Source organism: Lissotriton helveticus, chromosome 3_1 (assembly GCF_964261635.1).
Source record: "Lissotriton helveticus chromosome 3_1, aLisHel1.1, whole genome shotgun sequence".
Taxonomy (NCBI): Eukaryota; Metazoa; Chordata; class Amphibia; order Caudata; family Salamandridae; genus Lissotriton; species Lissotriton helveticus.
Window position 1 is genome coordinate 542,350,211 of NC_136061.1, and position 27,464 is coordinate 542,377,674.

Here is a 27,464-nt window from a genome sequence, read left to right on the forward strand (position 1 = left end):
CATCCAGTCTGACAACTGGGAAAGAGTTCTAAAAAAAGAATCTGCGCCAGTCAGTATCCATTAGAAAATATCTCTGTCAAAAAGTGTGGCCTGATGCCGCTATGCTTTTTTGTAATAAAATAAACCGACAGTGTAATTCCAGCACTCTTGTAAAATTATGTTCATAACCTTTCTGCTTATTAATAACGATAACTTGAAATTGTCTTCACTATTAAAAAAACATACTGAACACATCCATAACGCTATGCACACTTTCACACTGATAGTTTGCTTTTCAGAGCTTGTTTTTTTGCTTGTAAGAAGCCTAGCATTCTATTAGACGAGCACTGATATGTAATCTTCACTTGGGAAATTTCTAGTAACGTGTCAATGACTGACCTTTGAGCAAAGGTTTGCTATCTGGGCCACTGTCTGTGGGACATTAATCAGCTGCATTAGTGTACACCATAAAATAAAAGACGCATCACCTACCTTGACTGGAGGGAGCAAATCTGTTTCCCATGACAAATCATCAGCTTCTGAGCTGGAATAAAAAATGTATATACAAAGAAAAAACAAAGAGTATATATTTTAACACAATTCGAACCCCTTCATTTTTACGAAGATAAAACTAATTTTGCCAACTAGAATGACATTTCTTTGGACATACCAGAACCAAGGAAACATTAGTAAACTATGCAGTATAATTAATGTAAAGTACAATGATAGTTCTACAAGTGCTAACTGTACCTAGAACATTATAAGGGAAACTGAGAAGTTACAGTGACTAAAAGGTCCTGTCGCTTTTGAGTCATGCTAGTATAATATTATACAACATAAGACAATTTATAAAAGAAAACCATTGAAAAATCCCCTTTCTTTTCAATTACTGGAAATTACATTTATTGCATTTTGCAACATTTAAGAATGTGATGTAAAGTAACTGCATTCTTTATGTTTTATTTTGGCTGATTCTCCCATAGCCGTACTTGAAATAAATACGTTTTTATTGTACAATTAATTAAAATCACTACAATTAATTAAGATAATTACAATTGATAGACATAGAAAGGTGCTTGGGGTGCATGATCTCTTTCATAATGAATAAACATTGCAATGAGCATGCCTGCTAAAATCAAATAATAACGTTGACCACGTATCCTTTCCTTCGACTATTGATTGGAAACTGGTGTTGCCTGTCTGAATTTTGCTACAAGCAATTGTCAATAATTTAAAAAAACCTACCTCATGAAATCCCATTAAACATGTACTAATTACGTCTATACGTTTCCATATATTTAACTGCAAAAGCCAGGGTCTTAACGAGAGTCCTTTTCTGTTCCCAGGCATGCACATACCCACATGTGTAATAGACTCTACATCTCGGGAATGTAGATGGCTGGTGTGGACGCAGCCTCCCTTTAGTTTACCATATTGGAAATCAGTGAAGTGATCCAAAAATAATCTAAATCAAGCTATTAACCGCTTCTGTTTTAAAGTAGAGGGTATATCTAGGAATGGTTGTTTTACATTATACTCATCTGAATTTAGAACCATCCATGCATTTTTTTCTTTCTTCAAGATGCACCTAATCCTTATTATATGATAACAGCTTAGATTGCTTCATTACTAAATATTGTGTTTGAAGCATTGTTTTTTCTCGGATCTCTTCAAACTGTTTTGAATGCTTCCTCCAGATATATACTCGATGGGCTCCACCAATCAAGAAAGATTTCCATAATATTCCCTTTAGCGTTAATACTGGGGATGCGCTGGGGGCGCTAGAGGGCGCACAAGCGAAATGGCTGCTTAGACGAGTGGCTCTCGCACCTTGGTCAGTTATCCTGTCTTTATCCTTGACCACAGGGTGGCAAACTGTCTGTTCTGCCACTCATCTGCTGCAGGACGACATCCTCTTTCGTCGACCCGAGATTGGGGCCGCTGCAAGATCTGCGGGCAGAGTTATCGTCAGCTGAAACTTCACCGGAGAGCGGCCGGATAGCCGTGAGTGGAGGGAGCCGGCTGCAGCGATCCACGCGACACCGGGGTCGGCCACGAGGGCTGAGGCCGAGGTCAACGGCGGCCGCCCGGAATCGAGACGGTGACCTTGCGAGTGCCCGAGGTAGGAGGTGAGGGGCAGCCGACTCGGCGCTGGTGGTTGGCCTCCCCCCCCCCGCGGCTTCTGGCTCCCGCACCCTGGACTGACGGAGGTCCGTCTTTCTTCGCCGAGGAGGCAACGTGGGGCGGAGTGCCCCCTCCCCCCCCCCCCGGAGGCGAGCCGCAGCTCTTGATGAAGCGGTGGGTCCCATGGCGCTCCCTGCCTTAATGACGGCGACGTGTGTTGCGCTACTGCAGTAAAGGAAGCTGCCGCTGTTGCTGCCTTTTGCACACCCGACCCTCTCCACGCCGTGACGGCAACGGGGCTGTGTAACCGCTGAGGCACTGTTCTGGGGGCAGGCGATACTTGGCCCCAGGGTCCTGACGTGCTGCATAATTTTCTGCTGACAGGTTGGGGTGCTAGACGATACTCACAGCCATAATCTGCTGGATCATCCCGAGACGCTGCACTCCGGGGGGCCTGTGCCGGTGGCCATTACTCCTGTTCTTGAGCTGCGTGGACGTCCCCGTGCCTTGCCAGGCATACGAGTCGACCTGAGCTGGCTCGCTGCTGCCCCCACCTGGATCCTGCAAACTATCGTCTCTGGTGTGCCTGAGTGCTAAGGAAGCACCTGGGATCTGTGCCTTACCCCCAGGGACTGCTGCGCTGGGCTGTTACCCTCTTCTGCGGCGGTGGCCATATTCCGACCTATCATTGCGCATCTGACTCGGATACAGACTCTGTGACCGCTTGCTTGACCATTGTCTGGATAGTGCTGAAAAGGAAGGCAGAGACCGGGCGCTGTGACTTGTTGCCAACATGGGGCGCCTGGATAATCGACAGGCAAAGCTCAGCTTTGATGGCGCAAAAAAGGCGCGAAACCGCCACCTGATGGTTCTGGGCCTAGCGGGGCGGTACTGAAGGAGTTCGTGCCTCCCGAGACGGGCCTTGACCTTCACAGCCTGTTCCAGGAGATGAGACAGGGATTCGAGATGTTGGTTGAGAAGGTTGACGGCGTCACTGCGCGACTGGATGCCTTAGTACATAAAGTGGATCGCCATGAAGAACGGCTCACGGCTGCGGAGCAGCGAGTGTCAGACAACGAAGATGCCACTGCGACTCACACAACACGGCTAGCCAGGATGGACAATCTCCTCAGAATCATAGCGGCCATAAATGAGGATTTGGAAGCACGCAGCCGTCGAAACAATATACGCGTCACCAATGTGCCGGAGTCTACAGACACGGGGAGGATGGAACTATATATTCAGAAGCTGCTGAAAGGATCGATCGGAGAAGACGCTTTTTCCCCCCAGTTTATTGTTGAGCGGGCACACCGTTCTTTGGCACCGGTGCCTAAACCTGGACTGCCACCCAGGCCCATTATTGCCAAATTGTTGAACTATCGCGATCGGGACACTGCACTGAGGGCGACCCGGACTAGGCAGACTTTGCAGTATGACGGTGTTACCTTCTCCATCTATCCGGACTTTACGCCGATGGTGCAGGAAGAACGGCGTAAATTTCTCCAAGTAAAGAAAAAATTGCGGGAAGCCCAGGTGGATTACGCTCTCCTGTATCCGGCGAAGCTGAGGATCACGCATCAGGGACAACAGAGGTTCTTCACGAATCCGCAGAAAGTGGAAGACTTCCTAAAATCGCTGCGGAGGGCGCGGAGGGAGGAACATGATGCTGCAGAGGACCTGAGAGACGGTGGCCCGCCACCGGAGCCGACTGATCACTAGGCTGTCTCGATGGGGCTGGATGCATCCCCCTGCAATGATTGCATGATATCCATTGCGCTCGCCTGTGTCACCGGAGATGGCCACTTGAAACGGACCTGCACAAACTCGGCGCACCTGTGGTAATGTACACCAAGGCCCACTCTTCTGGCCCTAGGCTCCACCGAGGGCGGTACAGACTGGAGCTATGGACCGGAAAGTGGCTGTGCGTACTCTATGCTATACCCCTACAGGGTGCTCCCCTTAAGACTACTACTGTTGTTGCTGTTATTGCTTGGGTTGCTAGTGGTTGGGCGGGGGGAGGGATGTTGGGAGGGGATTAATGGCTACTGGCGTGATTGGGATGCCGGAGTGGGAGGGGGGTTGGGATGTTTGGTGAAGAGGCATTTATCACTTGGACTATATTTGCAGATTATACGATGGTATGTGCACCTATGTAGGTGGGGTAGGAAAAGCTTTGACCCGATACCTGGGTTGGCGCTACTGCTCATATTGTTGACTTTATTATGGCTGCTCTGAATGCTAACGCAAAATTGACTTGTTTGTCTTGGAATGTTCGGGGCTTGAATAATGCTAAAAAGTGCCGTAGTGTCATTGCCTACCTTGATAGACATCACGTTCAGGTGGCTATGCTGCAGGAAACCCATTTGCCGCCACGGGATAGGATCACCTTTGCATGCAGATGGGCTGGGGACCGCACTTTTTCCTCGTACTCCAATTATGCGAGAGGGGTGGCTATCCTTATAGCACGCACTGTACCGTTTCACAGATATGGGGAGCTGGTCGATAGGGAAGGGCGCTATGCATTACTGTGGGGCAGAATAGGCCGAGACACATACACGTACGTGTAGGGTACGCACCGAATATAGACACACCTGCTTTTTTCACCACACTATGGGGCAAGATACTGGCCGCAGGCTCACGCCATGTTATTTGGGGTGGTGATTTCAACCTAGCATTGTTACCTCAGTTAGACAGGGCGGACGGGGTTTGGTCTTATAAACCCAAAGCGCGAGAGGCGCTGGAGGGAGTGCTCGCGGAGGGCGAGTTGATAGATGCCTAGAGACACTTACACCCATGTAGGAGGGAGGGCACACACTTTACCTCACACACGGGAACGTGGGCGCGGCTGGACTATTTCCTAATCACCAAGGGGGTAGCCTCTGAGTTGGTGGAGGTGGAACACCTGCCGAGAACATACTCTGATCATAGTCCCGTTATGCTTAGATTCCACACACCTGGGTGGGGTGGCCAGAGGCCCCATTGGAGATTACGCCCCGAAATACTGTTGGACAATCTGTTTCGTACTGAGTTGGGGGAGGAGATAGCCGCCTTTTTCCCCAGAAATAAGGACTCGGTGGAACACATTTGGGAGGCCTTCAAGGTAACCATCGGGGGCTATTGCATCTCCAAGAGCTGTGGGGTCTTGCGAGACATCCTTCGTACTATTAACACACTGGAGAAGGAGCTGAAAGCTCTAGAGATCCGCATGGTGGAGGACACTGGTCCTGAATTGTATGCAACTTTCAGGGAAACATTGTCGAAGTATGAAGAAAAGGCTGCTAGGGAAGCTAAGTTCCGTGGGAAACATTGGCTAGCCCGTAAATATTGCGAAGGAGATCGACCTGGGAGGGTACTTGCCGCGCTCACGCAAACTCCACGGGATCGCAATGTCATCTTTGAACTCACAGACACTAACGGCGACACAATCCGAAATACGGACGAGATTCTCACTGCATTCACAACACACTACCGCTCGCTTTACACTACCAACGCAGGGTCGGACACTTCCTATTCTGACTATCTAAACGATGTGGCGTTATGTTGGCTCAGCGATGGGGATAGGGCATTCCTAGGGGCACCTTTCGAACTCGACGAGATCCGGGATGCCATCATGTCCCTCCAGAATGGTAGGGCACCGGGCCTTGATGGCATTCCCGCCGAGTTTTACAAGGCTTACATCGATATAATGGCACCTGTCCTCCGCGAGGTTTATTCGGAGTCCCTTAGCGACGGCGTCCTTCCATGCTCCATGCGGGAAGTGGTAATCACCTCTCTCCTGAAGCCTGACAAGGATCCCAGCTCCTGCAATTCTTACCGACCACTTTCTCTTCTAAACTGCGATTTTAAAATACTTGCTAAGGTTCTGGCTACCAGACTATCGCTACTGATGACTCGAATTGTTCTACCCGACCAATCGGGATTTGTGGCCGGCCGGTCTACTTCACACAACCTTCGTACCCTTTTTTCTCTCCTCCGCACTGTTCATCCAGACGTACCTGTTGCGGCCATCTTTCTAGATGCAACCAAAGCTTTCGATTCAGTCGAATGGCCATATTTATTCGCTGTTTTGACTGCCATGGGATTCCCGCCCCTGTATATATCATGGGTCCGTCTGCTTTACATCCCACCCACGGCGCGAGTCTTGGTCAACTCTCGACTCTCACAACGGATTGATATTACCAGGGGCACGCGTCAGGGCTGTCCACTCTCACCCTTATTGTTTGCTATAGCTGTGGAACCTCTCGCCTGCCGCTTACGTCAGCTACACCGAGACGGGGCGATTCAGTGCCTACAGCTGCAAATAGAAGTATCCCTCTATGCGGACGATATTACACTATATGTTAAACACCCTGAGACACACCTCAATCCCTTGCTCAGGGAGTTTATTGTGTTTGGTGGGAAGTCAGGAGTGCATATTAATTGGTCTAAATCACAGATTTTTCCCTTAACAGATGCGATTGATGAATTCCCCCTTGACTATCCGTTGGAGTGGTGCCGGACGGATCTCCGCTACCTGGGGATCCGCATCTCCCGTGATAGGGAGGAGACCCTACGATCCAATTATGGAGTTGCAATTACCAAACTGACTGCGTCTGTAGACAGATGGCTCACCCTACCGCTCTCCATGGCTGGAAGAGCATCCCTTATCAAAATGGTTGTCCTCCCCCGATTTCTTTATTTCTTTCTCAACATTCCCTATTTCCCCGGCGCTTTTTTCTTTCGGACCCTGAAGATGGAGCTGCGCAGACTATTCTGGGGTGGCAAGAGCCCGCGGCTCAAATGGTCTACGCTTACCCTCCCCTATGACAAAGGCGGTTTTGATATCCCTGACTTCGAGGAGTACTATCAGTGCGCACAAGCGCAATTCGCCTACCACTGGATGGCTCCCACGCCATTCATGCCACATATTGCGGTGGAGGACTGGATTGTGCATCCCCTGCCACTCAATGGTCTGCTTCATTGTCCGGAATCGTCCATCACCACACCGAATACCTCGGTCTGGTGCACAATGGATGCGTATAGCCAAAAGATTGGCTTGTCTCCTGCCATATTCACCGAGGTTGCCACTTGCCTATCATCCTAACCTCACTTTACTGTGGGAACAAGGATTCCGCAACCTGTGTGCGAGGATTCATGTCGCTTGCTGGGGCGATTTGTTCTCTAATGGTAAGTTCAAATCGCCGGAACTTTTCTTTGCGCCACACAGCTATACCCCTCTAGAGCTTTTCTACTACATCCGCTTACGTGCGGGGATGAGGGACATCCTTCCCCACTTCCCTGATGAACCGGAGACCCTACCTCCACTTCATTTCCTGTTATGCTCACAGGACGGGACTCACCTGGTCTCCGGCCTTTACCGTCAGATCAGGACCGCGGCCCCGAGGCCGGACTCTAGTGCTCGAGCACGCTGGGCCTCTGAACTTGCAATAGACATCACTGATGAGCAATGGCTGTATTGTTGTGCGCTCACATCCCGCATATCTGCCAGCAGCAGATTGAAAATTATACATTACAAATACCTACAGCGGTTATACTATACACCGGTGCGGAAACGTAGATTTGGCTTAACGGATGATGATCGGTGTTTACGGTGCCGAGCTGACCATGCGGATTTTTTGCATTTGGCATGGGAATGCCCCCAAGTGGCGCAATACTGGCAGCAGGTGACGGGTGCCCTCGCAGAAATGACGAATGAAACTGTGCCCATTGACCCCTTAGTGACACTCCTTGGATACACTCAACTGATTCCTAGCTCTTCCCGGAGATTCGTCGATACTGCGCTCCTCTTGGCTAGGAGGTGCGTGGCTTGTCGGTGGGGCCGAGGTAGGGCGCCTAAATTTAAGAACTGGTTAGAGGACTTGACCTACTGTCAGGACCAACATACCACATTCGCTGAATTGTTACCCATCTCCAGCCGACCCAGGGACATATGGGGCCCGCTAGTGTGCTATCTGCTAACACGTACAGATGATGCGGACACGCCGGAAGGCAACCCTGAGGCTCTCTGAGGATGTGCCTTACGATCCTGATACAGGCCATTAGCCCTGATCCCCTCCCCACATATAGATGTGTCCTGCACTTATTGTGACCTCTCGTCCTAGAGACGGGGGGCTTTCGGCCTACCATTCATACTCCATACGATGCCTGATGTTGGGATCCCCCCACTCGGGGGCTGCTATTCCCCCCTGGCTAGACCGAACTACTATCCATCGCATCTGCCGCATACACATGCTTTATTTCTGCCTCGCCACAATGCGTACCACCACACACGTAGATATCAGCGACCTTGCAGGTTCTCTGGTGGGTAAATGGGGCTGCGATTACCGCAACATGCATGACTCTGCCTAACTAGGTTGCCGTACCGACTAGACACCTTTTACTTTTCCAAGGGAGAATGAATTGCCTCTTAGTTTTTTTTTTTTTGTTTTTTTTTTTTTTTTTCTTCAATGTTGGGGAGTTCTGTTTGCTGTTGTGGCACTACACGTAAATTTTGATAACACTGTTCTGCTGCTGCTCATCCTTCAGGTGCTCCACAATACTGAAGGTGTTGACCTCGCCACCGGGCCTCCGGGATGCCGGTTACAAGGCTGTGTTATGATGGTTACATTGCGCTGCCGGCCTCCGGGTTGTGGGCGCGCAAAGCTGTGTACTTTATCTCATATTATGCAATAAAGCAGTGTTGAAAAAAAAATACTGGGGATGCGCTCATTTTAGCACAATATGCCACAGATGCAGCCTGCCACATTTAAAGTTGTTTCCGCAATTTCAACTCTAAATGCACATGTGCTTGGGGTGCAATCTGGCAGGGAAAACAAGTCGTGTTTAGGCAGCATTGTGCAAGGTGAACCACCCTACTAACTTCCTACTGAAAGATCTGGCACCATATGTCAAAGTTGGAACACGTACTTTACCATTGGCAAGAGGGCCACACCTGATAATTTGTTGGCCAGGTGAATAAAAGTGGCATTTCAAGCAAAAGCTGTAGCCTTTAATGTGGCTAAATGTAAACAGAATCCACCCGTTTCTTTAAGGTAAAGTCCTAGAAGTTTACTCACTTTAGGGACACTTTTTTCTGCTTCCATTTGCCGTTTTAGTAGCTTTGTGGCAACAATTATTATTGTAGTTTTTTTTATTTCTTAATTCTTAAATTCTTTTCCTAGCTGAATGAAGAATTTAGAGCTTTTTGCAGACAGTTTAGAGTTTTATCGAAAAGCACAGTCATCAGCGTACAGTAATATGCCCATGCTTTGTTGTCTATATTAGGAGGCAAGTCTCCGCTGCGACCAGAACACCACATTTATCTTCCATATGTTAATTAAAAAGTAAAAGCACAGTATGCATCACTGCTTGATGCCTTTATCAGTGTAGGTTTTTGGGATACCACCGTTCCCGGGAAAAGTCTTATTCTTACCTACGTCTGCGAGTAGGAGGATTGCATTCAATAAACCCACTGGTATCCCCCACATTGACAATTTTCTCCATAATATCCCTCCATCGATACAATTTATTTGAATACTTTTGCCAAATCAATAAAGGCTGCATAAGGACATTAGCTTTATTAGTAACAGTAAGAGTTTTATGACTGATCACTGAAAGAGCTAGTAAACTGTATTTTGTGCTACATTCTCTGGAATCCCGTCTGATAATATGGAATGTGGCCTTTAATACTGGCCCAGTGACCCAATTCTTTAGGAGTGCAGGAAAACCTTCAACAATTTACCTTGTCAATTTACCTTGTCTAACAAGACAATCGATAGTTGGAGGGAGAGGATAGGCACAAATAGTGAGCCCCACCAGCTATCAGGTACAGAATTATTTTCCAGACAATGGGTTAGGGGGCGTGGTTTGCCCAGACACCAAAATGGCTGCCTGACCATAGTGCTCGTTATGGAGAACGTAAACTGTAGCAATTCTTTCCCTATCAGGTATACAATGGCGTGTATTGGTATAGGTATCAGGTGCGGACGCGCACAGTTATGCAGATGTGTCAGCTTCCCTTGTGAATGATCCTGAGCCTTCACAGGGCAGAAAATGTAATGTGGCCTGCAGGGTCCACAAAACCCAGAGGCAGAGGTGACCTCCTGGTTGGCTGGCCGCAGGTTAAGCGCCACTGTATTGGAGAGGTGAATGCAGGGAGTGAGAGAACCTTCAATACTGATCAACAGAGGATCTCAAATCTCTTTTCTACTCCTCCCCCTCCATTTACCACTACAGCGTTGGCGCACAATAAGATCTATGACAGATAAAACCATGGGCATGCGCTGAGGAGACGAGGGCCCACAGCGGATGTTCAAGCTCTGTCCGTGTGTTTGTGGGCCTTGCTGCTGTCTCACTTTTTGGGACTAGTAAAATCTGAGGACTCCACGCCACATGCTGCAAAACACACCAATATTTAATGAATGAGTGAATGTCATCTAGAGCGTTAAGACAATTCAGATTAATCATTGCCCACTATATGATTCTGCTAGAGTGGTGAGCTAGCGAACAATACTGTGCTCTGCCGGGCGAGTCAAAATGGGGAAGGCTGATCTTTAATACGGCAAATTTTCTTTTGACCAACGCAGGAGCAGAAGAAACCAGATGTGCCTTGTGCCTCTGCGGCCCAGATGTAGGAGGAAGAAACTGGGTAGTTGATCCTCAACCTCACAACCAGCTCTGATGACCACTCTCCCGACACGGAGCACCTCCACTTCCAGATCCAGACCAACCGAAATGCCACCCTCTGCAGCACCCTCATCTACAGACCCCCCGGACCCCAAACCCCCATCTGCGATGCTGCAGCCTATTTTATTTTATTTTATTTATTTTTTGTTTAAAGGGTTTTATATAGTGATGGCTGGACCCAATTTGGCAATGAGGCAGGGAACTGTGGAGAAATTTGGGGAAAAAGGGTACAATAAAGGTAGACCAGAGGAAAAAAAAGAAATAGCAGATTACGGTACGGGGAAAATAGATGGGAGAAGCGATTGTAGAGTAAGAGCGGAGAGGGGGGAGCGGGAGAGAGATGAAATAAAGAGGCAACTGGTAAAAATAGGGGGAGAGAGAGGAAGGTGGTAGCTGGGAAGAGAGAACACAAGGGAAGAGCAAGGGAGTAGATAATGACAATGAGGGAGAAAGAAAAATTAATAGAACAATGAAATAATAGATTAGGTGCCCCAGTATTTAATTAGAAGGAGCAACTTGAGTTCTTTTTTGAAGCAGTCGTAGGAGCAGTCGTAGTCGTAGCACGCTCTTGCCTCAATGGGCTACGTCCTTCTCGGTGACCTCAATTTCCACCTGCAAAACCTCAAAGGTCAAAACAGCTTATCCCTACTAAAGAACCTCGCCACCATCGGTCTCAAACAACTGGTCACAACGCCAACCCACTCAGCAGGGCACACGCTCAACCCCATCTTCTCCGATAGCAACAACATCTTCAACAGCCACACCTCCGAGCCACACTGGACCGACCACATCTCCGCCCACTTCTCCTTCACCAAACCCACCGTACACCACCACGCCTACCACGACCATCGCAGAAACTGGAAGAAGATCACCAAAGACCAGCTCACCACCTCCCTCAGCGAGACCCCACCACAGACATCCATAGACGCCAACACCGCAGCACGCAAGCTCTACCGCTGGATCTCCGACTGCGCCAACACACTGGTCCCCCTCAAGAAACCCTAAGGCAAACAGCCCTCCAAGAAGGCCAGCTGGTTCTCCTTCACCCTCCAAGAGTCCAGGCGCCGCAGCAGACGGCTCGAGAAAAGATGGAGGAGCAGCAAGATCACGGCCGATCACGCAGCCTACAAATCTGCTGTCACCACACATCAACGCCTCATCAGAAAAACAAAGAAGGCAGCCATCGCGGAACCTATCAACGCCAATGCACACAACAGCAAAGAAATCTTCGCCATAGTCAAAGAATTTGACAAACACAGCACAGAGAAAGAAGACATCCCCCGTCCCAAGACCTCTGTGACTACCTCGCCACCTTCTTCCACCGCAAGATCAAGGAGATCTATGACAGCTTTGCAACCCATGAAAGACACACCCACCCCTCCCGCAACCACAGCACCCAAAAGATCCAGCTCCCAACAGACCTAGTTCAACTGGACTTCCCTCACCTCTGATGACTCAGGATCATGAAGAGCATTCACTCCGGAGCCCCCTCAGATCCCAGCCCTCACCACATCTTCAACAGAGCCAGAACCTCCAACACTCCCGAACTCTGCCGCACCATCAACTGCTCCATCGAGTCCGCAACTTTCCCGGAAGATTGGAAGCATGCAGGGATCAACCCCCTGCTGAAGAAACCTGCTGCCAACCCGACGGACCTCAAGAACTACAGACCCATCTCTCTGCTCACCTTCCCAGCCAAAGTCATCGAGAGAGCCATCAATGCCCAATTCTCTGAGTTCGCCGAAACAAACAACATCCTATACCTCTTCCAATCGGGCTTCAGAAGCAACCACAGCACTGAGACCGCTCTCCTCGACGCTACAGATGACATCCACATGCTCCTCGACCGAGGCGAGACTGCAGCCCTCATCCTCCTGAAACACTCAGCTGCCTTCGACACCATCTCCCACCACACCCTCTGTGCAAAACTCCACAACACTGGCATCGGCGATAAAGCTCTCGAATAGATCTGCGGTGTCCTCACCGGCGGAGACCAGAGAGTCAGACTTCCACCGTTCAAATCAGAACCCACAGAGATCAGCTGTGGAGTGCCACAGGGATGCTCCTTGAGCCCCAACCTTCTTAACATCTACATGGGCCCCCTTGCAGCCACACTAAGAAGCCACAGACTAAACATCATCTCCTAGGCTGACGACACCCAGCTGATTCTCTCCATCACAGAAGAACCTACAGCCGCCAAGTGCAACTTCCACGACGGGATGAAGGTAGTTGCCACCTGGATGAAGGACAGCTGCCTCAAGCTTAACTCAGACAAGACCAAAGTCCTCATCCTGGGCTCCTCCTCCTCTGCCTGAGACAACTCTTGGTGGCTTGCGGTGCTCGGAATCTCCTCCCACACCCACGAATCACGCACAAAACCTCAGCATCATCCTGGACTCCTCGCTCTCAATGAACCACCAAATCATCGCCGTCATATCCGCCTGCTTCCACACGCTCCATCTCCTTCGTAAGATCTTCAAGTGGATCCCCACTGAGTCCAAGAAAACGGTCACCCAAGCACTCGTCACCAGCAGACTCGACTATGGAAACACACTCTACGCTGGCACCACCCAGAAAATCCCCAAAAAACTGCAGACCATCCAGAACACCTACGCCAGAACATACCACGCCACAACCACATCACCGGCCACATGAGATACCTTCACTGGCTATCTATCAATAAGAGGATCACCTTCAAGCTTCTAACGTACGCCTACAAAGCCCTCCACAACCCCAACCCTGCATGCCTCAACCACCGCCTCTCCTTCTACACCACCAACAGACATCTCCGCTCCACCCAACTGGCCCTGGCCACCGTCCCACATATCCGCAAGACTACAGCTGGAGGAAGATCCTTCTCCTACCTCGCTGTGAAGACCTAGAACTCCCTGCCTCTACACCTCAGGCAATCATCATGCCGCAATTCAGGAAGACCTCAAGAACGGGCTCTTCGACTGAACCGCAGACCTACCCCTGCATCCAGCGCCTTGAGATCCTCACAGGTGAGTTTTCGCGCTTTATAAGTCCTTGATTGATTAAGTGAACCTGAAAGCAAGCCTGAAATCCAAAAGTGATAAGTTAGATGTGGTAACGATCAGGCTGGACAGCGTAAAGGAAAGCCTAGACAGATATAATGTACGCTTAGTTGGAGTGGAGTGGTTGTTTTCTAACTTGGAGGATGACAGAGCAGTGCATGTGGAGATGCTTCTCTCAATGGAACAGTTGTTGCAAGCAGCAATTGCAAAGAATGAGAATTTAGAAAGACACTCATGCCGCAATAACATCAGAATTATGAGTTTGACAGAGTCCACACATATGGTCAAACCCAAATTGCTTGTGGAAACCTCGATACCTGAAATTTTTGGCAGTCATAACTTTACTGCCATGTAGTTGGTTGAGGCACGCCCATCGCTCGCTGATGCTATTGCCTGTGCCGGATGCACCTTCACACCTGATTATCGCACGTTTACTCAACTACCATGTTCATGGACCCCGAAAAGTCCCAGGGAAAAAATATGCCAATTATATCCTGCAGAGCTGCAAGAAGAAACTGGGGGAAAACCAAAATAGTTTACCAATAAGAAAGCATTTTTGAACATTGTAAAACACTATCGCTGTTCAGATGAAGCAATGACTATTCAAGTCTCCCCAACAGCGATTAGAGAAGAAATTAGGGTACAAAATAATACAAGTGACATTGAGTGAAGTCTCCCGTATTTCTGTGGACAAATGAACCAAAAACCCAGATTGAGCTACTAGGTGATCTGTTTCAATTATGCCGTTTGAAGTGAAGAAGAGGGTAGTTGGCAGTTTGGAGAGGTGAATGTAAATGAATATGCTTACTGGTTCCTCCACCCACCCCGATGGCGGGATGGCGTTCCCTGCCCACATATGTGTAACACCAAGTTGTTGGTTATGGCAATGGTTCTTTGGGGTATATACTCTGACTATTGAGGTTATCAGTGTGGATGGGGCACTGATAGATGGATAGTCTACCACTGGGTAAGCCGGTGTACGAGTTCAGGTAAAGGTACTTTCCCTTTTCTATGGTTTTGGTTTTACACTAAACAAGATGACATCTAAATACTATGTACTGTACCCATGTATCATTAGAATGTCCCAAGTTCCACTGGTAGAACTATGATTTTCAAATAACAATGGCATGTAGTTGGAAGGAAGAAACTCACTAAAAAGATTCTCAAGTAAATGGGAAGGATGCTATCTCACATCACACAGCTCGTGTTCACAGGAATAATCATACTAATTTGGTGGTCTGTAAACATCATTTATTGGGGGGCTAATGCATTTTGAAAAACCATCCAGTGCTAATATTAAATGTTAGTGGCCTGAAAACTGGTGCCTCTCAAATGTTTCACCAAATCGCAGAGACATGTAAGCAAAACACTGAGCAGCATGTCATTTTGGGTGGTAATTTTAATTTTATGATAGACAGGTTGAAGGACAGATCGCGGTAGACATTGTATTGCTCTAATGATGTTCCAGAACTAAGGAGATACTAACTGGAACTGCTAAAACTACATGACACATGGACTGAAAAGCATGGTGAGCAACGGGTATATTCATCCTATTCCCCTATTCATGATTAATTATTCATTATTAAGAATAGATTTCTGTTTATGGTCCTTCCATGTATTGCAGTGGATAACCCAGCAACATTACCTCCCATTCATGCTGCTGCATCACTCACAAGTGCTCTTGCGGTTTGTGCCCCCATGCTATGTGAGGTTTGGGAGGCTCTGAAGCTTTCCATCCAAGGTGCTAACGAACAGTGCATTTAGGGAAGAGGTTGTTAATTCAATTAAAGAGTACTTTAAGTGAGGTTTACACTGGGAGATCATTTATTTTATTTTTAGAGTTTTGTATAGCGCAAACAAGACCCAATTGAGTGACAGAGCGCTTTGCAAGAATAACAAGTAAGGTAGATACAAAAAATAGTAGGCAATATACATGAGGAGAGCATATACAAGAGAGAGAAGAACATGTAATAAATCAACAGTAATGGCATGAGCAGAGTCCAATGGGTGTCAAAACGGTGGGAAGATATTATACAGAACAGTAAGCAGTATACAAAAACATGAGGCAAGTATTTACAAGAGAAAATGGTAAGAGGAAAGATAGAAACACGTGGTCAATCATAGGTACTGGCATGGGCAGTCAGATGTATGTCAGAGCAGTGTGAAAATGGCTGGGGAACGCAGGAAAACATTGTGGATATCGGGGATAAGGGCGAAGGTGGGAACAGGAAGCCGCGATAAGCCAGCAGGAAGGAGTCGCTCGTGAGGAATGGGAGGTATGTCCTCAGTGAGAGAGGACTTCGTTGGATAGTAGACTTTTTACTGTTTCCCTTAAAAAGGATGTGGATGGGTTGCATCTGATCTCGGTAGAGAGAGAGTGCCAGATTTTGGGGGCAAGTCCTGAGAAGGCCCTGTTGTTGGCTTTTTCGTTGTTGAATTTCTGCGGTTTAAGTAGTAGTGAGCTTTTGCTTCTGGAAGATCTGTTTCCACCTGACAGGGTAGGTTTCTGGGTCAGGTAAGAGGAAGTATTGTGGTGCACCGCTTATGGGTCATACATAGAAAAAAAACTCAAACCTGGTGCCTTGCCTGTACTTTTCACTGAAACACTCTTTTCCTCACCGGATTCTGCGCCCTGCAGGAGGGGGGCTGTGCGGGCGGCCACATCTCTGCCGCTCAGACCCGGAGCCGTCACGACGCCCAGGAGGAAGACTACATCACCCAGGGTGCACCACCTGAAGCGCAGCTTCCGCGAGTGAGGGGGAGGCGTGGTGATCGCGCTTAAAGCACTGCCTCTTCCCCCCCCCCCGCGCGCGCGTGGGAGACTCTGACAAACCTGGTGCCTTGCCTGGTACTTTCGGTGAAACACTCTTTTCCTCACCGGATTCTGCACCCTGCTGGAGGGGGGCTGTGAGGGCTGCCACATCTCTGCCGCTCCAACCTGGAGCCGTCACGACCCCCAGGAGGAAGCCTACATCACCCAGGGTGCACCACCTGAAGCGCAGCTGCCGCGAGTGAGGGGGAGGCATGGTGATCGCGCATAAAGCACTGCCTCTCCACCCGCGGCGCGGGACTTAGCCCGGACCAAGGGCAGGCCCGTCTGTGCCTGTCAGGGGCGGGAGGAGGCCGGGCAGGCTGTTTACTATTTATTTTTCTTGCAGCTGTTGGACTTAACTGTAGTATCGGCCTGGGACTTTGACCTCCCCGTGAAGGCCCTCTTGGAGAAGTTCAAAGGCGTAGTATTCCATTGTGGGGGCAGTATTATTTAAACGGGCTTCCATATGCTCTTTCTGTTGCAAGTTATGGTTTTGTAACGATTCTTTCTTTTTCAGGCTGTTACTGTTTCCATCCCACTAATTAGTGAACGAGGCGCTGTGTTGATACTTCTGCCTCTATTTTGGGGGGTTCTTTTGGGTATTGCAAAATGGGGAGGACGAAGACCGAGGTTAGCAAAGAAGGGCTAAAACCTGTAACCAGGGCTAATGTTTCAAATATGGATGCTTTATTAACGAGAGCTGCCTCAGTTATAGATAAAGAGATCGAATTAGTGAACTGGCGTCTCTCTAGATCTCCTTTACATGGTCTAACTTCCCGTATGGTTGGTTCTATCAGCCCATCAGTGAAGCTGTTACTGAAATTCCTAGTTTACCCTTGCCTTTTGTGTTGGGTGCTCATTCACAGCCCAATGAAGCTTCAGCTCCCGTGCAAGGAACTTCGGGAGTGATTTCATATAGGCCACTTTCCCCTGTTATCACTATTGCAGATAAGGAGAATGGTGCTTCTATACATACAATAGGGGTTGCCGGGATTCAAGACCCGGCACGATTGGGGATGCCCGCGTTGTCCTAGCGGTAGCCTCCTAAACGCTGCCTCGTGAACGCCGTTGTATAACCGGGCTGCAGACCTCTGCTTCATCGCCCCGGGAAAGCAGAAAGGGATTTCTATTACCGCCATCGCTGATGTGGGGGATCCCACGAGGCAGTACTCTTTGAAGATTCCACATGTGGATGCACCCCGCGCTCGGCGAGAGGAGCACGCAAATGCACGCGGAGACTGACACAGCCTGGTGACACCACTCGGCTCGGTGTCCTCCCGTCTCCCTTGGTTCCGAAGCTCCCCGCGGTAAACCCAGGCACTGGGAGCCCACAATAGCGCGGGAGGCGGTGCGACCCTAATGACACCACCGATGTCAATTTCCTCTGCCCCCGACCAGCAAACACGCTCAGGCCCCACAGCGTGTAATTTACACTGCCAGTAAACTCAGCTGAGCTAGTGATGCTCAGGAGCTGAATGCGATCAGCATCTCATCTAACTCGGCGCCAGACCCCGACTGATGCTAAACATGAGTTCAGGCACGCATAACACTAAGGAAACAAAGATAACTAATCTAGCCCACATCTGTGCTGACTGTGATACGATTGCCAGACTGTTCTTTATGGGTTCTAGAAGGTGTTCGGTCATTAGATTACATGTAAATCAGTGAAATGTGAGGCAAAGGGATACCACCTCGAGGGAAACTATTTTCTTGCAATCCTCTACCCCTCTGTATTCTACAGAAGTTAAAATGGCTGATGTCCTGAGAACCATATAAGTAAAGAGGGACCACCCAGTTACATATTGACTACCATGGAAAACTCTCCAATTCCGGCAGCCATCCTGTAACAGCTACCACATTAACAGCAGCCATCTTGTAATGGTCCCTATATAAAAGCATCGGCCATCGTGTAATGGCCCCCACCTAAAAAGGTTGCCATCTTTTAACGGCCTCCCTCTAAAATGGCAGCCATCTTGTAACGGCTAACTCCTATTCAACAGCGGCCATCTTGTAACGGCCCTCATCTAAAAAGACAGCCATCTTGTAACGGCAAATTACGCTACAGCCATCTTGTAACGGCTAATCCCTATACAACAACGGCCATCTTGTAACGGTCCCCGTCTAAAAAGGCAGCCATCTTGTAACGGCAAATTACTATACAATTCTGCACCCATTCTATATAGACTCCCAACTATCACAGCACCCATCTTATAACAACAAAATCTTTATACGCAACAACTAAACAGCAACCTCCTATCCGGCAGCCATCCTGCAAAGGCTGGACCATATAGACTCTCAACCACCGATAAAACGACCCAAGTCGAAGGATAATTATTAACAACCATTAAGATAGCAATCTTCTGGCTATCGAACCCTCCCTGTCCAAAGGATTAGTACACCATGGCACATCAAGCATCAAACATGATTCCCGGAGGAAACAGCGCATACTCTATTCAATATCCCCAATAAGCTATCAAAAAGTGCCTCCAAATCCTTCAAACAAAATCTACTCAGAAAAAACCCAGATACCCTGTTCCTTGATCCCGCCTTTAATGCTAAAAAAGGCATTATAATTAACAACCTCATATTTTTCACAAGAAAAATAACCAAATGGTGATCGGCCTTCCACAAGCTACTAACCATCCAAGACCACAAAAACATTCCATACGGAACCAGGATTAGAACGATACCCACGCAGAACTTCAAAGCCACCTTGAATATAACGTCCTACAAAAATGGCACTGTGCTTATTCAAGCTGCTAACAAGGACCTAGAACTCTTTGACAAATACTTCATCACATTGAAAGCCCACACCACCACCTCACACAACGCATCTCAGGACACTACTACACCCATTTCCCGTTCCCCGCATGAAAATCAACAACCACATACCTCAACCAGATTCAATGAAAGAAGCATCATCGACAGCCCTTCTATATCACACATTGCAGCAACACCTTTACTTAACCTACGTAGCGCCTCACAGCGACCCCCTCCCTCAGACAGTTCTGGCGAAAGATCCATCACCAACTCTCCTCCCCTGCCATGCACTACAAGGACACCCTCGGCCGCTCCACACAGCGCTCTTCAGGACCTTACTACCCCCACCTCTCCCCCATTTTTTGATGAACACCGACCCACTCCATCACCCAAAATCGATGATAGAAGCAACACCAACTCTCCCCACTTAACACACACTACTCTAACACCCTCACCTAGAAATAACATGAGAACAAATAACAACATGACTCCCGCAACAACCAACTTCCGGTCTCCACATCCACAGCAGCAGACGAGACAAGAATCACCCAAAACCCAGTCTTACCTCACCTCTAGGAACCTACAAAACATTATCCTAGAAATCAGAACCTGTCTACAAATCGCAGAAAAAGCTCTTGCTAAACTAAATCATCGTCAAAACTCGCTAGCAGCAGACAACGTGACAATAACTGTCCCACTGCAGCTAACCAATCGACTCCTGCGAACACGCAAACTCTCCAACTACTTATCAGAGCAGGAAATTCAATCACTTCTACTGCTATATGAAGCTCCTTCCTGCGCGATCATAGAGAAGGAGGAATACGCGATTCTCCCAATCCCCATCAACCCATGCAGAACATCCCATCCAATCCATAGAGGAATAAACAGGAATATTCTTCATTTTTTAACCCAGAACCATGATAGTCAGGAGCCCACCTCAAAAGATTCCGCAAATCAGATCTCTTGCCTTCTACTTAACTGCTGATCAACCACCAAACATGCACCTGACATCGCTGACATCATCCTTAACATGAAAATGGACATTATCATCCTGACAGAAACTTGGCTCAAGGATTCTTCCTCACCTTGCCTAGACCTACTTGTCCATCCAGACTACCTCATCATTAGACTAGACAGACCACATAAAATAGGCGGAGGCCTAGCCTGCATACATCAGTCTGACATTTCCATCTTAAAGTTTTAATCAGAACACATGGAATCCTGTGAATACCTTGGAATCCTGTGAAATCTTCAAGTAACCACTCTCTCAAACTACATATAATCTTCCATCCGCCAGGCTTGAACACAATTTTCACAGAACAACTCATGGAAATCATCACTGCTAACTCTTCCCCTAATTCCAATGACATATTCCTCTGAGATTTCAATCTCCAATGGGAGAACCCACGGGACAAGCAGGTTAACGCCCTCAAAACCTTCCATGCAGACCACTCCCTGATCCAAGCTATCTCAAATCCTACTCATATAACGGGTGCCACTCTCGACTGGCTTATCACTAAACAAAATACAATTGAATCGATCCCGATCATCCCTTGTGACTGGTCAGACCATCGCATTATCACCTTCCAAATTCCCTCCAACAACACGAAACCTTGCTCGCAGCAAATCAAGCCGAAAATAAAATGGATAAGAGACACAAAGAGCATCGACTGGAAAAATCTTGCCTCCCACTGTGAGGAGGCTCTTACCCCCCCCCCAATAACATGTCAGACGTTAATGCCCTCACTGCTCACTATAACTCCACGATGACCAAAGTATTCGACCAAGCAGCTCTGCCAAAATTCTGGACAAAGATAAAAATCCATGGTTCAGCGGAGCCCTAAATGAAGAGAGATGCATCAATGGAATGAAAATGGAAGCAACATCCTTCACCCCTCCATCTTAAACTACTCAGGAAAGCCAGAAACTCATACAATAAAAGTATTTTACATTCAAAAAGAGACTTCTTCAAATCAGAACTAGATAAAGCCAAAAATAGACCAAAATAACTCTTTGAAATTCTGAAACAACAATCGAACAAATTGGCTAAATCCTCACTCGTAACATCAACCTCACAGCCAAGTAGTGAAGAATTCTCCTCATTCTTCACAGCAAAAACAAATTCCCTCCTACTCGAACTCAGTACGGCGGCAAACAACTTAGCCTCCCCAAAGATCACCCTAGCCGTCAACCCGCTACAACATGAGCTAACCCTACCCAAGAATAACTCTCACTGGTCTACTTTCAAACATTACGATCTCCATGACATTAACAAAATTCTTACGACTACCAAACTCAACAACCACTTCAACAACCCTGTCCCGTCAAATTGCCTACTCCACATCTACCACATTATCACACCTCTACGGACCAAAATCACCAATGCCTCGTTAACACAAGGTCACATCCCGGACTGCCTTAAAACCGGACAAGTCACCCGTATCATCCAAAAACGGACAGCTAATACCTCAGACCCCAACAACTTCCGCCCAATAACCAACATTCCCATGCTAGCTAAGGTCTTGGAAAAATATGTGCAGCGCCGACTGAACCAACACATCACAAATTTCAATCTACTGATCATCCACCAGTCAGGTTTCAGACCTGGGCATAGCACTGAAACAGCCATCCTGCATATAGTAAATGACGCCCTCTTAGCCCTTGACAGCAATAAAACCTGCCTATTAGTCCTGCTCGACCTCTCCTCAGCCTTTGACACTGTCAATCATGACAAACTCCTAAGAAGACTAGAAAACAGGATGGGTCTATCTGGCACAGTCCTTCTTTGGTTCAAATCATTTCTGGAAAATAGAACGCAATCATTCATGTCCAACAAGATTCTTTCACTCTCCTCACCTAACCTACTAGGAGTACCACAAGACTCCACCTTATCCCACACTCTATTCAACCTATACGTCGAACCACTTACTGATCTGCTACAGCAGGCGAACATCTCCTACCACATGTACGCGGATGATGCTCAACTTTACATCAAGAACACCTCCATCGAAGAGATGAAGACAATGAATCTAGCTCTCGAAAAAACAGTCCAATGGTTAGCAACCAACTTCCTCAAGCTAAACTCACAAAAAACTGAATTCCTTCTAATCTCGCACCCCAACAACTCCCAGGAAACAAAGGAATGGACCAAAATGATCACTGCTCTGAACTGTACACCAACATTGGTGGACTCTACAATATCGCTTGGAATCACACTTGATAAGACCCTTAACATGCAAACCCACATCAACCGGATGGCTAAAAATGCTCGCTTTCACCTCAGCTATCTCAGAAAAATGAAGCTATTCATCGAAAACCCGGACCTTAAAACTGCAGTCCAGTCCTTAGTCATATCAAGGCTTGAATACAGATGTTCTACCCTCTCAGGGCTGCCTAAAATCTCAACCGCCCCTCTAAAAGCCTGTCTCAATGCCGCAGCAAGACTTATAACAGGATCTAAGAAATGTAACCACATATCACCACAACTAAAGGGCCTAAATCGGCTACCTTACGAAGCTCGTATTCACTTAAAGATGGCTTGCATCACTCACAAGGCATTACTCCACAACACCCCACAATATCTAGCTCAGAAACCTACCTTATCTGGAGGAAACAGACACTCTAGGAATGCAGACAATCTACTCCTGAAACCCTCACGGTTCAACAAGATGCCCAATGCCTTAATCAGTATATGATCCTGGAGTAGTACACAATCACCCGCCAAGGTACAATCTACATGGCCTTTATGGATCTTTCCTCCGCTTTTGACTGTGTCAATTGGGGAAAACTGTAGCAGTCCATGAGGGCCATGGGGGTCGAGGACAATTTGGTTGACTTCCTGGTGGATCTACATAAGGACACCAAAGCCAATATTAGATTTGCTAAGGATCATTGTGTCTCCAGGGATTTCAAAACAGAGAGGGGGGTTAGGCAGGGATGTATCCTGGCCCCCTTCTTATTCAATCTATATATAACAACGACCTGGAAAATACCCTGGTAAATAAAGGGATCGATTTTCCGTACGTGGCGCGACGGGGTCTACCCGTCCTGCTATACGCGGACGACGCGGTCCTTGTCGCTAGGACGGCAAGGGGACTCCAGACCCTACTTGACACATTCCGAAGTTTTATGGAAGATTGTGACCTTGCAATTAACAACTCTAAATCTTATATCATGCAGGTCGGGATTCGCCCGAAGAAACAGTACCCTTTTAAAGTGGGGAACGAGAATGTTCCGGTGACCATGATATTCTCTTACCTGGGTGTCTTGGTAGATGATCGGCTAAACTGGGGGGCCCTGATTAAAAGGAAAAAAGGGGAGGTTATAAGGGCAAATGCCGCAATCTTCAACTTAGCTGCGAAGATGGGTAAGCGCCCAATCACAGCAATGTTGAAGATATACCAGGCCAAAAGTGATGCCATTGCTAGCTATGGGAGTGAAATTTGGGGCTATGTAGCAACCGATGCCCTACAGGTGGCGGAGAATGTTTTTTTAAAACGCATCTTAGGAGTGCCCATCGGAACATCAAATCTGGTAGTTCATGAGGAACTGGGGTGCCTTGTATAGGGGATACTCTGGCAATACGCCCCTTGTTGTTCTGGCTTAATTGCAGGTTAAATAAAGATCTAGCTCTTAACCATCAGATTTAAAGAGAGAACATCAGCCTTGACCACATGACACGCATCCCATGGTTAAACTATATTAATGGGTGTTGTGAAGAGCTGGGACAGCTGGACCTGTTTTTAAAGCCTGATTCGATTACCCTGAAGGATGTGGAATTTGTAAAGAAAACTTTCACTACCTTAAAAAAGCTTGGTAGAGATGCCTTAGAACTTGGAAAAACCAGTGTCCGCAAACACATGATGCTCAAAACATCGCCATCCATTAAGCCCCACCTTTTGTGGCCAATCTCATCTCATGAGCGATTTTTATTGATCAGGTTTCGCTTAGACTATTTTTCATTTAATGCTTGCCATCCCTAAAGGGAGCTGCAGAGATCAGGTGTTAGCATCCTGTGGCTGCGACGGAGTGTCTCCTCAGGACTTGCTACACTTTATGTTTTTTTGTAAATTTTATGAAGTACCTTGCAGATATTTTTTAACACCTCTTTTAAAGAAGTTGAATTTTATCCAGGTCCGCCCAGCCCTTTTTTATCTTCAATTGCTGAAACCAGAATGTATGTCTTTTATAGTAGGTTTTCTGAAATCGTCATTGCGATCCTGGATTTGTACGGAGAGCTAGTAAACCCCTATCATTGGTAGGCACTCCCCTTTGTGTACTTTCCCTGTCCGATCAGTCTTTTGTACCAGATGTATATATTGCTGTATTTTATGGAATTTCTATTTACTTTTTTCTTATCCATTGTATGTTTTACCTGTTTTATGGAACTATGTAACTTTTATGGTTTTAAATTCTAAAACCGAATAAAGTATACTTGATTTGATTTTAAACTTGATGCGGTGGAACTGATCAAACAAAATCAGATGATTTATGAACCTGAAGGAAACCTTAATTAATCCCTCAAGGGAGAAATATTCTCTTCAAACCATTTATATTATTGAAAAAGCACTCACACCTGACTGAGAGCCAGATGTTTATCTCTATGCATATATTTGTCAAAAAATCCTCAAATATCTACATTTACATACAAAAAAGTAGTACAAAACATTATATACATATACATTGAACATTCATCAACAAACATATTGTGTCTTCTGTCTCACTAACAGAATCCTTGTTGCCCTAATTTTCTTAGGGGGCTGGGCTAAACAATTATGTACACAACTATAGTTCGCAACCCGCATCAACAAGATAACCCTCATGTCAACACCGATCAGGGGAGTAATAAGTCTCGACCCCTTTCTTTGTTACATCGTGTTGTAGATTTCCTTTTTATCAGAGTCGAAATTGTAATGGCTTCTTTCATCTATAAGGTCGATGCGTTTCAGGCCGTTTTGTCTGGGCCTCATCAGGACTAGGGGCACAAAGGAAACGTATCTCACCGATACCACTACATCTATCGGGACACAATAGTTGGCACCAGGAATGCAGGACTACCCTGTAAAAAGCGGATTCGCAGATGGGCAATGTTCAAATAGATACTCTTTCACAGGTCCGGGGTCGAATATGCTTAATGCAGCTAACCGGCATCATTTTTTCACCTCAGGAGAATTCGGGGAACTGAAATCCAAACTTGCGGGTATTCTCTGTCCAAATGGTTAAGGTGCCAAACAGCGTGTCTATAGGTAATACATGACAATTTATGATGGACCCTACTCTCATAGGGTAGCTATTTCAGAGCTTGGAGGTCCGGGGTGATATGATCACTTTTTTTGAACCAGGGATGAGCCTAGCTGCCGCATTCGAAGTGCAAGTGTGATTGCTTGGAGACCCACGAGGGCAGCGCTACCATAGTTTAATTTCAATAATAAAAGAGTTTCAACTAATGTTTTGAGGTCTGCCAGGGGGAGGAATGTCAATGATGTGTGGGGTACAGTTCAAGGCAGTAAGACGTGGGAGCCAGTCTTTAATATTAAGGGTGACTGCGGGTGGTGAGATCAATAAGTATTCTGTTTTGAGGGCACTGAGTTTGAGGTGGTTACGAGTCAGCCAATGGTGCATTTTAGTGAAGGTGTTCTTTTTTTGTAAACTATATTTTTATTGCAGATTCATGGGGTATACAGGCAATCATTTCGGTACATTGGCATCTGGCAGCTACTGTCAACAGAGCATACTTGAAACATTACACAGCCATTCAGCCCACAACCCGGAGGTCGTGCGGCGTCAGCCATAAGATGCCAAGGACAGAAGAAATATAGGAGAAAGAAACCATGCAAGAAAGTCATCGTTGTCAAGCAGTTGAATGATCCATTATCTGCTTTTCTGTATCCCCGCAGTCATCCGTTTTGGCAATTGCACTTCTAAAAGAATCCAGATTCCCCCTCCCACCTCCCTCCCTCTGTGTCGCTGTTGGTGTGGGCCTCATCTTAAGCATATGTATCTATATTCAGAAGAGATCCGGGGGTCAATAGTCCCAATTGTGCCTCACGGAACTTTATAACGATCTCTCATCCCTTTCGTCATCCGCCAGCAGATAATCTGTCAGCGCTTGCACTAGCCCCTCCCACGCCCTTGCCATCTCCATACTCTTCTCATTGGCCGTCCGAGTAGCCTGCTGAAACCTGATCGTACTTTCACCACGCGCCCATTTCTGTAGTTCACTCGTCCACCTCCTGCTGGACGGGCCCTCCCTTGATTTCCAGTGCCAAGTGATTTCCCTCTGTGCTAAAATGAGGCCCAGGTCGATACATTTACTAGTGATTTTCGTTTTCGCCGTGTGGGGAAACCAAAGCAGCAAACAGGTTGCCATGTCATATTCCACTTGTCGATCAGTGACTACCTTAAGGAGCTCCCCCACCTCCGACCAGTAGGTCCCCAATATCGGACAGCTCCACAACATGTGGTCAAGCTCCACATCAGGTGCCAGGCATCTAGGGCATGCCGCCCCTTGAACCTGGAAGTGCCTCTTAATCTTTCCCGGGGCAAGGTAGGCTCTATGCACTACAAAAAAGTGTACCAGCTGAAACCGAGCATTTCTGCTCCCTTTCCAAGTTCTTCTTAGTATGTGGCCCCAGGTCGCATCCGGTACGGGTCTTCCGATGCTCTCCTCCCACTTCAGCTTCAATACTGTAAGTGGTTCTAAGCCCTCAGTCAACATTCGGGAATGGAGGCAGGTGACTGCCTTGAATGTGCCCGCCGCCATTACCACGTATTGGCAGGCCATGGTCGTGCTGGGCTCTGCCTGTCCAGTTTTCCAGTGTTTGCGTATTGCCGTTGTTACGGCCGCATGTAGGAGGAAACCACCAACCCGGGAGGCCAAAAAGTTCCTGCACCGTCCGGAATGGTAGTAATTCACCATCAGCATATAGGTCGCCCACCATATGGAGTCCCAGATCCTCCCAATCCATGAGCGGGGACCAGTCCCCACCATGCGGTAGCGCCGTCAACATACCTAGTGGGATTTCAGGAGCATAAGGGTGAGCTACCCTGCCCGCTTCTGGCTTCTGTTCCAACACAAACGCAGGGTCCGT

At 47.5% G+C, this 27,464-nt stretch overlaps 1 protein-coding gene across 1 annotated transcript in view; it reads right to left on the bottom strand.

Moving 5' to 3' along the window:
- PGAP1 (post-GPI attachment to proteins inositol deacylase 1) overlaps positions 1-27,464 on the bottom strand; it is an 896,430-nt gene that overhangs the window by 560,885 nt on the left and 308,081 nt on the right. Inside the window, exon 12 of the mRNA XM_078680427.1 lies at positions 472-523. Coding sequence (XP_078536553.1) covers positions 472-523 — 52 coding nt within the window. The remainder of the gene's footprint in view (positions 1-471; positions 524-27,464) is intronic.